General features: G+C 40.1%; 1 protein-coding gene across 2 annotated transcripts in view; it reads right to left on the bottom strand.

Moving 5' to 3' along the window:
* Window positions 1-17,006, bottom strand: part of CSMD2 (CUB and Sushi multiple domains 2) — a 598,960-nt gene that overhangs the window by 31,026 nt on the left and 550,928 nt on the right. For both annotated transcript variants that reach the window (XM_044237753.1, XM_044237754.1), the window contains 2 exons: window positions 15,935-16,123; window positions 4,041-4,214 (listed from right to left, as the gene is read on the bottom strand). In XM_044237753.1, coding sequence (XP_044093688.1) covers window positions 4,041-4,214; window positions 15,935-16,123 — 363 coding nt within the window. The remainder of the gene's footprint in view (window positions 1-4,040; window positions 4,215-15,934; window positions 16,124-17,006) is intronic.

A 17,006-nucleotide genomic window follows, 5' to 3' on the forward strand; every position in this document is an offset into this window, starting at 1 on the left:
CCTCTTGTTTTAGCATGGAAGAGCTGGCTGTGGGGAACTGAGAAAGATACTAGGCCAGTGCTAAGGGGAGGCATTGGGCCTCAGGAATAAGGGGGGTGAAAACTGACTGACTGTCTTGCCCCAGTTAGTTGGACCTTACTTCCTGCCTTACTTCATGACTTACTACTCAGAGGTCAGAGAATATCAAGGTCTGAGCTCATGGGTGAGTCCCCAGGGACCACATAGCAAAGGAAGAAAGCAGAGGGGAGGTTTTGTGGTGGAGATTGGCCTTTGCTTTCTGGCCAGTGACAGTGTGGAATGTCACTGGTCCAAGCTGGCAACATCACTTCCTTCTTCCTTTTACCTCTTCTCCACAATATCTGTGATTCTGCACCCTCTCTGTCCCCAGTTCCAGCATCTTAGCTTACCTGTCCAGCTATTGTGAGAGTTTCCTTATGTCCCCACCTCCTAAACTCTCCCTGTAACCCATTTTCCACTTTATCCTCAAACCTTGACAATGAACAATCACCAACCATCTGATCTTAATTCCTACTGAAACATCTCCACATGGGTTAAAGTCTAAACTCCTTAGTGTAGTTTTGTCTTCCCAACAGCTTGGCTTGAATCTGGGTCCTGGGACATTCATTGAGGATTCCCTATTCACCAACTATGTAACACAGGTGAATTCTAGATGAAATGTTCTGGACTCTCACATTCCATTCTTTCTTTGCCTCTTGCCTCCTGCTACATTTCTGTATTCATCTGGGTCCTGGTATTGTACAGACCCACCCAAGAGGTGGAGGAGGGTAGAGAACAAGAGACAAAGCCACCAGGTAGAGACTTGTGGGAACCAGCACCCCTCATAATACAGAGTTGTATAGGAGACATCATAAGATCAGACTAGGCCATGGGAAGCATGAAGAAGGAAGAGGAAAATGAAGGAAAAAATGGCAACTTCATGAGAAGACAGAGTGCCATCTGATGTGGCGTGTCACCTCAGGAACCAACACGTATGGGCATCAAATGGTAATGTCTGAGTAAGCACGTTTAGTTTGTTGGAGTAAATAAATGTTTAGGTCATGTATACCCCACCATCTACCATTTATGTCTCTTCTTCTTGACTGTGGAATTATTTCCTTTTTTCATTCAGTTTCAGACAGTGAGAATACTCTATGATCCCATGTTACTCTCTACCAAGGAAGGGGGATTCATTCAACCTTCAACTCAAACATTTGGGAAGAGAGGGTCCATCACACTTGGCTAGATTTTCTTCTCTCTTGGAGTTTTCCAGAGTGCCGCTAATGCAACAGGCTGCACAGAGTCCCCCTGAAGGCAGCTCTGATGATGAGTACACAAACTCCCACAATGGCTAGGTGACCTCAGCTGGAGCTGGACTCCTGAACAACAGGCCTGAGGGTGGAGGTCTCTAGTTCTGGGAACTTATTCTGACAGAATAGTCCTCACCATAATGTTTGGGCTGGTTTTTTTGGTGATATAAGGGGGTCTGAGACAGAATATCGTACCATGGGGGCACATGGTAACTGTTGATCCTCTACTGAGGTATATCAGCAAACAGTGACATTGCAGAGGTGGACAATGAACAACCTGAAGCATGTCTCAAATGCTAGAAATTTCTATATGTTCTGATAGCCCACACACTTATACCCTGTTATGCATCATCTATGCACAGGCCATACAGAATGAGGCTCAAAAATGTGACCTTGGATTTCTGAATGCATATTTCTTAGGACTGGCAGGAGCTAGTGCTGCAAAAGATGATATCTGTAAGTTTCAGGAAGGGAGGAATTATATTCTACTCACAAGTGCCCATCTAGAGTTACTTCCTAATCTTTTATTCTTCACACCTCTCAGTTTCTTATCTAAAGCATTTAAGATTCATTCATTTCTCAGCCTTAGCATTAATATAATCCCTTCTAATCCTGTGCTTAGAGGTCACCAGGAAAACTGCCCGTGATTCTGGTCTCCGAAGTGTTTGTCATTCTTGGTGGATACATGGGAGAAGTGACTGCAAACTATTCTTCAGAATACTCATCATCAGCTATAAAACAGCTGAATGCAACATATGCCATAATGGGTGGGGTCCATGCCCTCTGAAGAGTCCTTTCTTGCTTTTCACTTTTTCATGTTCCCAGTGAGTCAGCTTGTTTCTAGTCTCCCTTGACCTTTGGTGTGACTAAGGAAGTGTCCCTTTTTGCACATGCAGAACTGGTATTTAGGAAGTCACAAAATTAGGAAAGCTCAAGGTTATAAGGGTTTTGGAGGTTTTCTAGCTTAGTTCTCTATCCCAGAATTGTTTCTGGGGCAGGTCATTTTTCAAGTAGGTCATTTTTCAACATCTGTTAACACAACTCCAGAGAAGGGAAATTACATTGAGAAAAGATTTTGGATTCCATAACTTGGACCAGCAGAATGGCTGTGTGGTTGGGTTATATACGTTAATAAGAATGAGAGGTTCAAGGCTTTCTTTCTGGCTTCTTTCTCCTGCACTTCCATTTCCCATGGAGAACAAAGATCCCCAAGATAGATAAAATAGGCTTTAAGAACACGATTGGCCCAATACCTTAGAGAAATGTCTAGAGGGAGAATCTACATAAAGGGACAATTCACAGAAGAGACTGGGGCATTTGCATTTGGATGGGAAATGAAAGTCTTTCCTCTTTGGAATCTCTTTTCCTCTTGGAACTTGCTCTGTGGATAACTTGGGAGACAGGACTCTGCCTTCTCCATTCCAACCTCCCCAAGTCACTTCCACCAGAAGTCCAAACAGAATGAAGTTAGGGGCCTGGTTCATAGGCTTTCCTCTAGTCCAGGCTAAAGGGTCTCCATGGCTAATACATAGTTCCACCCAATTCATGAAGTGAGTGATTTATGAGATTAATAAAAGTGAGGGGCTGAAGTCCTGGGTAGTAATATAGAGTGATGTATCTGGATCTGTCCTGGGCAGCCAGCAGCCCTTTGAAACAGTGGCCAGTACTTGAGGAATTTCTTCTTTCTGGGGAGACCCAATCAATATTTGGTTTAATATTCTGGAAGTGCCCTGAATTTTGGGAGTCAGATCATCTGGGAGCTCAGATTGCAGGAACAGCTACATGTCTTGTGGGTGAGGTCCCAAGCCAAGGAGAAGGAAGTTGTCTGTAAGAGGAGGAGGTTGGGATTCTGACCTCTAGAGGGGGACTGGCATGGGAAGGGATGAGGGTTAATATCCATGCCAAGGTGGGCCCCCTGAGGAACATAACGTTACATAAGCAGTTGACTTCTTGGGGTTGACACACTTTATGGGATCCCTTCTGGGGCCAGGCAGGCTCATCTCAAAGGAGACCAAGTTCAAGGGTACTAATTTTTGGGTTAGTGATTTCTGTCATTGGTGGGATAATTCAATTTCAAATATTTTGTTCCTTTAAGACATTATAGATGAACTTCTGGTTTGTATAATATGGATGCAAGAGCTTTGTCACATTCTTAAATCTGCTCTTTGGATAACATCTGTCAGTATCCTCATAGAGATTAATACTAAAACAAATTTATTAATAGTAAAAGTCTGAGATTGGTGTATAAGGGCAGTAGGGGAAACTAGGCAGCCTAGACATAAGACAAGTTGGGGAGGAGGCAGTGATAAGAAAGAAAGGGAAGCAGGCTCGGACCTTGGAGTCCCAGACAGGGAAGAAAGAACACGGGGATGGATTTGGACCTGGGCCCAACAACAGGGAGGCTTGGAATCTTCTCAGAAACTTATGGAAACAAGTGTCTGGACAGGATTCTGACCACAGGGGACCTGACAAATTTTCATTCTTCCTAGTTTTGCTACACTGTGTTATATGGGCTTGGCCAGAGCAGACCAAAGGGAAGAAGCTGGGCTCAGACGACCAAAGGCTGAAATCCAGTTGGGACCTCTGATAGCTATGCTCTCTGCCTATGAGATGGGGATCTAAAAGGTTGGCTTCCCTCCTGCCCACCTGTCACACTCACACCTTGGGAGTTTGTCCACCTCCCCCAAGCCAAGGGTTCCACTGGACCCTGCCCCTTCATGCCAATCTCCATACCTGAGCAGTGGGGGAGGGAGCCAGTCCAGTGTCCATCCAGCCCACACATACGGGTGGCATTTCCGACCAGAGTCCTCTTGCCGGTGCAACTGTAACGCACGACTGCTCCCACGGTAAAGCTGTCCCCAGACATCTGGGCATGGGGTGGGGAGCCCGGATGGCCACAGGACACCACTGTGGGAAGAACAAACATATCAGCAACTCTGCAAAGGGATGGCTTGTCAACACAAGACACGTGCTAGCTGGCCATAGTGACAGGTAGAGAAGAAAAGAAAGCCTGCATTATCTACTGAAGTTTGTTTCCTGTTGGCACAACTACCTGACATTAGCCGACAATGCCTAGCCACCTTGCTGTACATTTTCAGTATCTGTGAAATGAAGAGTAATACCTGTTGTTTTGAGAGTTAAATGAGATAATACCCAGGAAACTGCTCAGCATGTAGCAGGTATGCAATAATACCTGTTTTCTTTCTTCTTTGCCTCTTGTGCATACCTCTCCCTATTTCTTCACTGCCGTAGGACATACCCACGGTGTCTGGCAGAAAGGTGGTACACATAGCAAACATAACACAGAACAGACAACCTGTCATCCTAGGACTGTCTGCACTGGCTACAGGTTCCCAAATAAGGGCCAGTTCTAGTCTTTTCCCAGCTGCATCTTATTTATAGATGCCCACATAAGTTGTCCCCAACTTGTCCCCTTCAGTTTGCAAGTTCCCTCTTCTGAAACACCAAATTGTAACTGAACACCACTGATAAGACTAGAATGCCAGATTATCTTAAGAAAATGAAAGCCCTAGCTTGAAAAGAACCCCATGTTCACTGCAGCATTAGTTATAGTAGCCAAAATAAGGACGCTACCTAAGTGCCCATTGGCAAATGAATGGATAAAGAAGATGTAGTGTATATATACAGTGGAATGTTACTCAGGCATAAAAGAATGAAATCTTGCCATTTGTGGCAACATAAATGGACCTCGAGGGCATTATACTAAGTGAAATAAGCCATTCAGAGAAAGACAAATGCTATGTGATCTCAATTATATGTGGGATCTCAAAACAACAACAACAACAACAACAACAACAACAAAAACCCAAACCCAAACAATGGAGCCTTTAGATATAGAGAATAGATTTATGGTTGCCAGAGGCAGGGGGTGGGAGGTGGGCTAAATGGGTGAAGGAGGTCAAAAGGAACAAACATTAATAAGTCAGAGAATGTAATGTACAACACAGTGACTATGGTTACTAAAAATGTGTTACTAATACTAATACTAATACTTTGAAAGTTCCAAAATGTGAGCCAAGATGCCCTTCAACAGATGAATGGATAAAGAAGATGTGGTTCATATACACAATGGAGTATTACATAGCCATCAGAAAGGATGACTACCCAACTTTTGCATCAACATGGATGGGACTGGAAGAGATTATGTTAAGTGAAATAAGTCAAACAGAGAAAGTTGGGGCACCTGGGTGGCTCCGTGGTTTAAACCTCTGCCTTCAGCTCAGGTCATGGTCTCAGGGTCCTGAGATCGAGCCCCGCATTGGGCTTTCCGCTCAGCGGGAAGCCTGCTTCCCCCCCGCCCCGCCTGCCTCTCTGCCTACTTGTGACCTCTCTCTCTCTCTGTCAAATAAATAAATAATCTTTAAAAAAACCAGAGAAAGTCAATTATCATATATTTTCACTTATTTGTGGAACATAAGGAATAGCATGGAGGACATTAGGAGAAGGAAAAAATGAAGGGGGAGAAATCAGAGTGGGAGACAAACCATGAGAGACTGCGCACTCTGGGAAACAAAGAGAAGGTTTTAGAAGGGAGGGGGTTGGGGGAATGGGTGAGCCTGGTGATGGGTATTAAGGAGGACATGGATTGCATGGAGTATTGGGTATTATAAGCAAACAATGAATCATGGAACACTATATCAAAAACTGATGATGTACTGCACTAACATAATACAATAAAAATGTACATCAAAACAAAAACAAGCATCAAAAATGTACATCAAAGCAAAAGTGTACATCAAGAACTAATGGTGTACTGTACTAACATAATACAAAAAAAAAAGAAAGTTGCTAAGAGACTAGATCTTAAAAACTCTCAGAAATAAAATTCTAAAGCTGTGTATGGTGATGAATGTTAATTAGACTTACTGTGGTGATCATTTCACAATGCATACAAATATCAAATCATTATGTTGTATACCCAAAACTTATGTTGTATGTCAATTATATTTCAATTAAAAAAGGAAGATGAGAATACCAGAATTGAGATGTACAAGATAGAGCAGGGCAATGCTCAATGTCACTGGGTTTGCTTCACATTGTTTTTGTCATAGCTGATCCTAGCTTCTTTCATTTATTTAACACATATTTATTGAGTACCTGTTGTATGTTAGGCACTGTTTTATATGTTTGGGAGGATAATCTATGCTCTTATGGAAATTATACCTTAGTGGAGAAGAGAGACTATAAACAAAAAACGTAGGTAATTCTAGGGGGTGTTTTGAAGAAAAAGAAAGCTCCATCAGGAAAAAGGTATTTAAGGGTGGGCTGTGAGTGCTATTTTTAAGTAGGGTGGTTAAGGAAGAGCTCTCTGAGGTGGTTTCATTTGACCAGTGATTTGAATGATCCAAAGAGACCAGTCATGCAAGACTTACAAAAGAACATTCTGAGGGAAGGAAAAGCCCCCAAGGAACAATGAGCTTGGTGTGTTGAGGAAGAACAAGAAGGCCAAGCCTGCTGGAATGAACTGAACAAGGAAAGAATGGAGGAGGACATGGATGGACAGGTTGCCTGGAACCAGATCATGGTATAGAATTAAGATTTTATTATGAGCACACCTACTGGAGTGATGTGATTTGATTTATTCTTTAACAAGATCATTCTGGCTACAGTATAGAGAATGTTCCAGAGGCAAGAAAGAGGGTGCCACTGCAGTAGTTCAAGAAGAGATGATAACGACTTGGATGGACTAAACCTGATGGTATGGTAGAAGATCCTTGTAATCATTAGTTGGACCCAAAAAGGGCACAGGGCACAGCATGGGTGATGATCCAGACATGTGACCAATGGGATAAAATGTGAGTTGGGCTGATGCTGTTCCTGATGACGGAATTTTGGTCAGGCACAGAAATGGCACGAGTAGGTCTTGGCTATCTACATTTCTCACTGTGATCTTAATGTGTGTGAGGTCATGTTCTAAGTGCCTATGGTGTATTATTTGCAGAGACCACTGTTAACAATTGCTCCCATCAAGGCATGGACCCTGTTTTGCCTCCTCTTGAATATGGGCTGACTTTGTGACCTGCTTTGACTATTGGAATGTGGTGGAAATGACATTGGGTGGGTTTTGGATTAAGAGGCCAAGCAGCTTCTGCCCTCATTTTCTTGGAATACAACTGCCACCATGTAAGGAAGTCTGTCTTAGACTACTGAATGATAAGAAATTACATGGAGACAGGATCCATGTGGAGAGTAATCATGATGTCCCGGGCAATAGCTGGGACCAAGTTCCCTGACATGTGAGTGAGGCCATCTTGGATCTAGATCTAGATATAAAATAAAGATATAAAAACTTATATCTATACCTATACCTATTTCTGTATCTATATAATCTCCAATTGGCGATTGTTTCTTTGGAGAGCTCAGATTAATACACCTGCTAAGCCTTGAATTCTAGACTTACATCATTGTTAGAGAATACAAGCAGTTGCTATTTTAAGTTTTAAGATGTTTGTTACACAGCAATAGATAACTAACTGGCTTCCCCCAGAGTGACTGATCCAGGAGAGCAAGGTGGAGGAAATATGTTTTATGACCTACTTTGTAAGTCACACACCACCACTTGACATAGACCAACCCTGGTACAGTACAGGAGGTACTACATGAAAGCATGAATACCAGTAGGTAGGGTCATCGGGACCATCTTCAAGACTGACTGTCCTATCACTGTGTGAATATACCACGTTTTTTCATCCATTTCCTGTTGAGGGATTTTTGGATTGTTTTCTGTTTTGGGATTTTATGAATAACTCTGATAAGAACATTTTTGTTTATGTTTATTGATGTACATAGGTACACATATATGTTGGCTACGTCTACTGATTTCTGTGATTAGAGTTGACTGGTTGTTTTTCTGATGTTCTTATGTGGTTTTAAAATTTGTCTTTGGGGACGCCTGGGTAGCTCAGTGGGTTAAACCTCTGCCTTTGGCTCAGGTCATGATCTCAGGGTCCTGGGATTGAGTCCTGCATCGGGTTCTGCTCAGCAGGGAGCCTGCTTCTCCCCCCCTCTCTCTGCCTGCCTCTCTGCCTATTTGTGATCTCATTCTGTCAAATAAACAAAGAAAATCTTTAAAGAAAATAAAATAAAATTTGTCTTTGGCTAGTTTGAGGACAGTGTTGAATTATGATATTGTCTAATGGTCTCTGAAAATGTATATGCAATGCCTGAAATTATTTATTTGTCACTGGTTTGATCTAGACCACTTGGGTATTTGTAAAATTAGCAACCAGAGTATACTCTATTGTTGTATTCTTTTCCTGTGTTTTTTTTTCTTTTAAAGGAGGAAAAAAACAATAAAAATGTTTGTGAGAAAAGATAAAACAGTGTCAATACCTTTTGGCTGCTGTGGGTAAGGAACAACAAGAAAAGGATGTAAGAGAATAATAAAGAGGAACAACTTATATTCAGTGTGTATTTGCATACAAATCAGGGAGGTGATGAACACAGAGAAGGTGAATTTCTACTGCATTTCTCAATTTGTCAATATAAAAACATTTACAAAATGTTTTTAATGTTCATGCCCAGGTCCAAATGGGATCTCCAGATCCTGCAGTGGCTGTTTAGTTTCTAACTGTAAATTAGTTACTGTAAATAAATTTAAATATGTACATAAAAATAGGCGAGCTATATATTTAGCACTGCAAGTAATAGCAGACTTTCTTGCCTTACATAAATAACAGGGGATTGAGGAAAAAGTATAAAATTACAATTAAGCAAAAAACAATGATACAAATTAGAATTTATGGTTGGGTGTAGGCTATGCTGAGTCCCACAGTAAAAGGAAAAGGACCCCATGCTGGCTCCTAGACCCCAAATATGGAGACTTGTACCAATGGCTGGCCAGCCTCTAGGGCTTCCACTGTTCTCTAAAGCACTTTATCAGGGAAATAGTGTATGATATAGACCTGAGTCATGCATTTTCCTTGGTCCCTGCACATCCGTGCCAATTAAAACAGTTTGCTTTCACCTGGAAGGAACAGCTGATTTTCACTGACTGATTTGATCAGGGGATATGTAAAGTACTCTACAATTTTCTATAAGCCCATTCACAGGTATTTTTGCCTTCCAGAAGTAAACATTCAAGTTAGCCTACTAAAATAATGTCAAGATAATCATGAAACATGAGTGAAAATGGTTTTACTGAGAGTCACTTGGGATCTTATAGGCAGTGAAAGTTCCTCAGGGTCTTGTATTTTTGAAATGTTCTCATCAAATCAAGGGAAAAACTTCTTTACTTTTCCCCCATCAACAAATGAATAGTCTAATTGGGTCCTGGTGTTGGCGTATCATTTTTCTGGAAGTCCTGCTGAAGCTCATATTCAGAGTGAGTAACAAACATTACTGTCCTGGGGAAGTCTGCTCTAAAAAGAAGAGCAGATCTGCCTCTTAGTTTTGGTTTTTATGTCCCCAATAATGATAGAATGCAGTGGTCTCAGTAATTAGTGAAGGCAGAGTTTAGCACCTTGTAAGTCCCAAATGAGAAAAAGAAGTTATAATTGTTTTTTTGGAGCAAAAAGTATCAGCAACTACTGAGCATTAGTCTTAAAAAAAATTTTTTTTTTTAAGAATTTATTTATTTGACAGAGAGAGAGAAATCTCTGTCAAGTAGGCAGAGAGGCAGGCAGAGAGAGAGAGGGGAGGAAGCAGGCTCCCTGCGGAGCAGAGAGCCCAACGTGGGGCTCGATCCCAGGACCCTGGGATCATGACCTGAGCCGAAGGCAGAGACTTTAACCCACTGAGCCACCCAGGCGCTCCCATTAGACATTTTTTTTTTTTTTTTGAGAGATAATGGTTAGCTTGTTTCTAGGCTTTGGCTAGACTCAGACTTCTGCAAGACTGAGAGCCTAGTTCATGGCTCTGGCAGATTAAGATCAGTCCAATAAGAAATCACAATGGAAACATAATAAAACATATGAGAAATAAGTCATCGTAAGTGAAAATCAGCAGAAACAACAATAGCTGAATTAGTCATAAAGATGATGACATTGTAATGACCAGATATAGAAGGCATTATATGTATATTTAAAATGTAAAAGACATAAAAAGAACATGTTTATAGAATAACTGTACACTATAAATAATCAAGCAAATTTAAACAACAAATAAAACATTTCAAATACAAAAGAAATAAGTGAAAATACAAACTCTGTGAATGGTTAAACCTCACCTAAGGCATAGCTAAAATGATAATTAGCAAATGGTAGGACAGATAAGCTACTATGAACAATTTTTAAAGAACAAACTTATCTGTATAGCAAAATAATGAGAAGATTTGTAGGAAGAGGTGAAAAAGCCCACCAAGCCTACTGATAGCTGATTATCTAGAACAGAATTTTAGTTCAACTTTAAATTAGAAACAAACAGGGTTTTGGAGAGGAGGGGTGTGGGGGTATGGGTGAGCCTGGTGGTGGGTATTAAGGAGGACATGGATTGCATGGAGCACTGGGTGTGGTGCATAAACAATGAATCTTGGGACACTAAAAAAATAAAATAAAATTTAAGAAACTTAGTTCAACCTAAAAGACTCCCAATAATATTAATGTAAATTACTAACAGGGAGAGAACCGGGGAAATCTATCAGAGATGGGAAATATGAATAAGAGTTTCAGACAGAGAATTGCAGAAGAAAGTCTAATGTTGGAGTCCCAGAAGTAGTGAAGGAAGAAAATAAGGAGGGACAATATTTATAGAAATACATAGCTGAGAATTCCCCAGATGTCAAAAAAGCCAGGAAGCTTAATGAATCCTAAGAAGGATACATAAAATATTTAAACACAATATAAAAGAATTCAGAATGCCAACAAGAAAGAGAGGATTTTAAAGTCAGTGAAGTCAAAACAAAACAACCAAACTACCTAAAAGGTATAATGACTAGATTGAAAGCAGACTTCTCATTAATAATAAATGCCAGCAGAATCCACCAAATATGTCTACTTGGAATTCTGATCCAGCTAAATTATCACTTAATAACTACAGAAAATGCAGAAAACCAAAGACAGTGACAGACTTTATAAAGGAGTGAAAGACTGATAGCTGGCTTTTCCATAGCAATAAAAGAGGTGAGAAGATATTAAAAAGATTTCTTTAATGGGTTCAGAGAAAATAACTGTCCACCTGGATTTCTTAATCCCCCCAAAATATCCTTAAAAAGCGAAAGACAAATAAACATATCATAGCCAAACAAAAACTGAATGCTTGCCACCTGCAGATCTTCACTAAGTAGGATTCTAAAGGATGCCCTTCAAACAGCAGGAAAATGTTCCACGAGGAAGGACAAGGCATAAGAAGAAACAAAAAACAAAGAAAGTGGCAAATATGTGGATAAATCTAAGCAAAAAGTAATTGCATAAAACAACAACAATAATATAGTGAGTTAAAAAATAAGGCAAAATTGAGATATAAGAAAACAATAATGTAAAAGTCAGAAAAAGGTAAATGAAGTTAAAGTGTTCTAATGTTCTTGTATGATAAAGGAGGAAGAAAGATTAACTCTACATTTTGATAAGTGAAATGTTCCTGCTATAATTCCTAATGTAGCCATTAAAATGTAGAGTATATAACTTACTTATTGGTAGAGAAGAAAAAAAATGAATTATAAAAATAGTTAAGCCAGTAAAAAAAGAGAAAAAAAAGAAACTGAATGGGTAGAACAAACAGAAAACACAAAATAGGATGGTAGACTTAAAATTTAAATTTGTCAGTCGTTTGACATGTTTAAAGTGACCAAAAAAAAAAAAAAAAAAGACTTTTAACCAAGAATTCTATAGCTAGCAAAACTATCCTTCAAACATGAAGGGGAAATAATTAAGCCATTCCCAGACAAATAAGGACTGAAAGAATACACCGTTAGCAAACCTAGAAAGAAATTCTAAATTATAAAGAAATTCTACAGGAAGTTTTTCAGGCTGAACTGAAAGGACTTGAAGGCACATGCAGAACTAAAAAACCCTGGTAAAGGTAACTACATAGGTAAATATAAACTACAGTATAAGTTTATTTTTTTTGTTTGTAATTTTTCTTCTCTTAGCTGAGAAATGGCCTGAAGCAGTAATTGGAAATCTGTGTTGGTCGGCCTGCAATGTCTAAAGATGTAATTGGTATAATAGTAACAGCACAAAGGACGGGGGAGGCAATGGAATTATGTAGGAGCAAAGCTTCTGTATACAACTGAAATTAAATTAGTATTAATACAAACCATGTTGTTATAAGTTAAAATGTTGATTGTAATTTTCAGAGTAACCACTATGAAAATAACTTAAAAAACCCACAGTGAAATAATAAAGAAATTAAAATGTTACATTAGAAAAGATCTATTTAATGAAAAATAAAACAGCAATAGGAGAATGGAGAACCAAAAAAACCTCCCCAAGCCCCAAAACTAAAAACACATGGCCATAAAATACATAGAAAACAAATAGCAAAATGGCAGATGTAAAACCTACCTTATCAATAATTATATTAAATGTTGATTAAACAACATAAGACAGATATCACCAAAATAGATAAAAAACATGATCCAACCATATGCAGTCTAAAAGAGACACACTTTAGATTCAAAGATACAAATAAACTGAGAATAAGAGATGGGAATAGATATACCACGTGTACAGCAACCCAACAGAGGCTGACATGGCTATCCTAATATTAGACAGGATAGACTCTGAGAAACAAACTGAGGGTTGTAGAAAGGGAAATGGATTGGGGGTTGGCGTAACAGGTGATGGGCATTAAGGAGGTCACGTGATGTAATGAGCACTGGGTGTTATATGCAACTAATGAATCATTGAACACGGCATCAAAACTAATGATGTACTATATGTTGGCTAATTGAGTTTAAAGAAAAAAATAGTCATTAAACACCAAAAGTATATTTTCTAGTGATTAGAAGGATCGATCCATCAATAAGATATAAAATTATAAATATATATGTACCTAACAACAGAGATCCCAAATACATGAAACAAAAACTAACAGAATTAAAGGGAGAAATAGACAAATCAACAATAATAGTATGAGATTTCACTACCCCATAGAACAACATGACAAAAGACCTACAAAAAATATAGTAACCATGCTATAAACCAACTAGACCTCACAATCATCTGGAGAACACTCCACCCAATAAATAGCAGAAAATACTCTCTTCTCAAGCACACATGGAATATTCTCTAGGATAGGCCATGTGTTAAGTCCTAAAATAAGTCTCATAAATTTAAAAAGATTGAAGTTATGAAAAGTATGTTCTTCAACTACAATGCAATGAAATTAAATGTAACAGAGAAAAATTTGAAAAATTTACAAATATTATAGAAATTAACCAACCACTCCTAAATAATCAATACATTAAAGAAGATATTGGAAGAATAATTAGAAAATACTTTGAAGTGAACAAAAATGAAAACAAAACATACCAAAACTAATGAGATGCAGCGAGAGCAGTACTCAGAGAGAAATTTATAGCTGTAAATGTCTACATTAAAAAGAAGAAAGATCTCAAACCAACAACCCAACATTTCCCCTTAATGAACTAGGGAAAAAAAGACCAAATTAAACCCAAAGCAAATAGAAGAAAGGAAATAACAAAGTTAATGGCAGAGATAAAGAGAAAAACAATAGAGAAGACAAGCAAAACCAAAAATTGGTTCTTTTAAAATATCAAAAAAATTGACAGGGACGCCTGGGTGGCTCAGTGGGTTAAAGCCTCTGCCTTCAGCTCAGGTCATGATCCCAGGGTTCTGGGATTGAGCCCCGCATCAGGCTCTCTGCTCAGCAGGGAGCCTGCTTCCTCCTCTCTCTCTGCCCACCTCTCTGTCTACTTGTGATCTCTGTCAAATAAGTAAATAAAATCTTTAAAAAGAAAAATCGACAAATGTGGGGTTGCCTGGTGGTTAAGTCAGTGAAGTGTCCCACTCTTGATTATGGCTCAGGTCCTAATCTCAGAATTGTGGATAGTCCCGTGTTGGGCTCCATGCTCAGCAAGGAGCTGGCCAGAGAATCTTTCCCTCTTCCTCTGCCCTTACCCCAGATCTCTCTTTTAAATAAATAAATAGATAGATAGATAATTTTTAGAGAGAAGAGAGAGGAGAGAGAATGATTCAAATTATTAAATAAAAAATGAAAATAGGGACATTACTACCAACAAAGCTTCTAGAAATAAAAAGGATTATTGAATACTATGAACATGAACAGTTATATAGAAACAGATTAGATAATCCAGATGAAATGGACAAATTCGGGATGCCTGGGTGGCTCAGTTGGTTGGACGACTGCCTTCAGCTCAGGTCATGATCCTGGAGTCCCAGGATCGAGTCCTGCATCAGGCTCCCTCCCTGGGGAGTCTGCTTCTCCCTCTGACCTTCTCCTCGATCATGCTCTCTCTCAAATAAAAAAAATAAAAAAAAAAAGAAATGGACAAATTCTTAGATGTACACAGACTACCAAAACTTACTCAAGAAAAAGTGGACTATCTGAATAGAATTATAGCAAAAAAAAAAAATACAATCAATCAATAATAAAAAAACTTTCAAAGAAAAGCCTAGAACTAGATGACTTCGCTGCTGAATTCTATCCAGGTTTTAAAGAAGTAATACCAATCTTCCTATTCCTAAAAATAGAAGAAGAGGGACATTTCCCAACTCATTTTAGGAAGGCAGCATCACCCTGACACTAGAGCCAAAGACATCACAAAGAAAGGAGACCATAGGCCAATATCCCTTACGAACATAGCTGCAAAAATCCGTAACAAAATGCTAGCACATGAAGTCCAGCAGCAAATTAAAGAAATTATACCATGACCAAGTGTGATTTGTTCCCCGAGCACAAGAGTGGTTCAACAGAGGAACATCAATCAATGTAATACACCATATATTGACAGAATGAGTAGGGTGTTGGGGGGGCCACAGGGTCATTTCAATGGATGCAGAAAATGCATTTGACAAAATCTAACACCATTTCATGGTAAAAATGTTCAACGAACTAGAAATAGAAGGGAATTTTTTCCACTAGAAATAGAAGGGAAATTTCTAGTTAGGAAGGGAAATTACTCACTCATAAAGGAATTTACATAAACTTTCCAGCTAACATCATACTTAATGGTGAAAAACTGAAAGCTTTTGTCCAAAGACTAGGAACAAGAGATGGATGTCTGTTTTGCCACTTAAAAAAAAATATTATTAAGTAGGCTCCATACCCAGCCTCCAGAGTCTGTGGCATTTCTGCTTCCATCCTTCAAAAGAAAGGGGGTCATGTGTTGTTTTTCTGCAAAAGCAAGGAAGGGGTAAGGTGGGAGAGAGTGTTGTGCCAGACAGCCTGTTGCAAAGGAAGGGACCCCTGAGAGCTGAAGAAGAGACTAACTACCAGAGAGGAAGGAGAATAGGCTTTTGGCCCAGAAGAAAGGCAGTACATGAATTGATGTCGGAAGTAATCCTAGAGGGCCCAAGGAGCAGCCAGAGTGACTGCCATTGTGATCTCTCTCTCTCTCTCTCAATCTCTCTCTCTCTCTCTCTCTCTCACACACACACACACACACACAAGGAAGACTGTTCTTGGACATGAGCCACCCCATCTGTCTGCACGGGGGTCACTTGGAGTAGATGACCCCTACTTACAGAGGCACTGGGGGCGGGGACGATCCCACGTGCCATCGCCCTGGCAGCTGAGCACAGGGGTGCCCAGGAGGTAGAAGCCGTGGTTGCACTGGTAAGACACGGTGGTGCCGTAGCTGAACCTGTGCGGGCCGCTGGCATGGACTTGACGAACACTGTTTTCTTGGTGCCCAGGATCTGTGCAGTTGATGACTGTAACGGAATGGGACCATCAGACCCAGAAATCCAGATGTGAAGATTTTCTTATGGTTTTAAATGAGAATTCCTAAGTCCCAACAGGCATGCATTCCCAGTAGGGCCATATTTCCAGATCGAAACTGGTAGCACAGAGCCGATCCCGCCTGGGAGGACGAGCTGGTCCTCAGGCAGTTGTATGTCCTGATCACTGACCTTGATCACCTGGTTAAGGGATAGGTTTTTTCACATCTGGCTAGACTCCACCTCCCTGGGGAAGCCTTCCCACCTCCTCCCAGTCTGGTTAGCCTCTCCCTCCACAGTGGTCCCCTGCACAGACCTCTACTGCTAACTTTATCAGGCCTGATGAGGAGTTGTTTGAATACAGGAGTCCCTGGATGGCATGACTCCCTTGTCTCTGGGCGCCCCATCCCTGACCCAGCAAAGCTCATCAGCTGAGAAACAGACACGACTGAGCTGACTCCAGCAGGGGCTGGTCTTTTTCTGGAACATGTTTTAACCACTTTGAAGAGTATTTCAGGGAAAGATTGATATCCTGGGGATAAATTTGACTGCTACATGCTGAAGTGTTTCCAAAGCAGCTTAACTCAAAATCAGAGGGGTATTTCAGGATATGACAGTATCATTTATAACCCATGATATGTGCTTTTGCTTTCAAAATGCTTACTGTGGTCTCCTACTCGTCATATAAGGTGGCGGGACAGGTATTTTTTTCTAAATTGGATACGTTTTTAGAGTATAAGTTACTTTTACCTCTGATGAGCCTCTCTGAGGCTCAGAGAAGTTGGCATCACAAAACGAATACTTAGCAGGTACTGACTGACACTCTTTATGGCCTGTGCCGTAAATCCAGTGTACCGAGAGCCAAGTGGTGTCCTGA

This window comes from Neovison vison, chromosome 2 (genome assembly GCF_020171115.1).
Source record: "Neovison vison isolate M4711 chromosome 2, ASM_NN_V1, whole genome shotgun sequence".
In the NCBI taxonomy this organism is placed as follows: Eukaryota; Metazoa; Chordata; class Mammalia; order Carnivora; family Mustelidae; genus Neogale; species Neogale vison.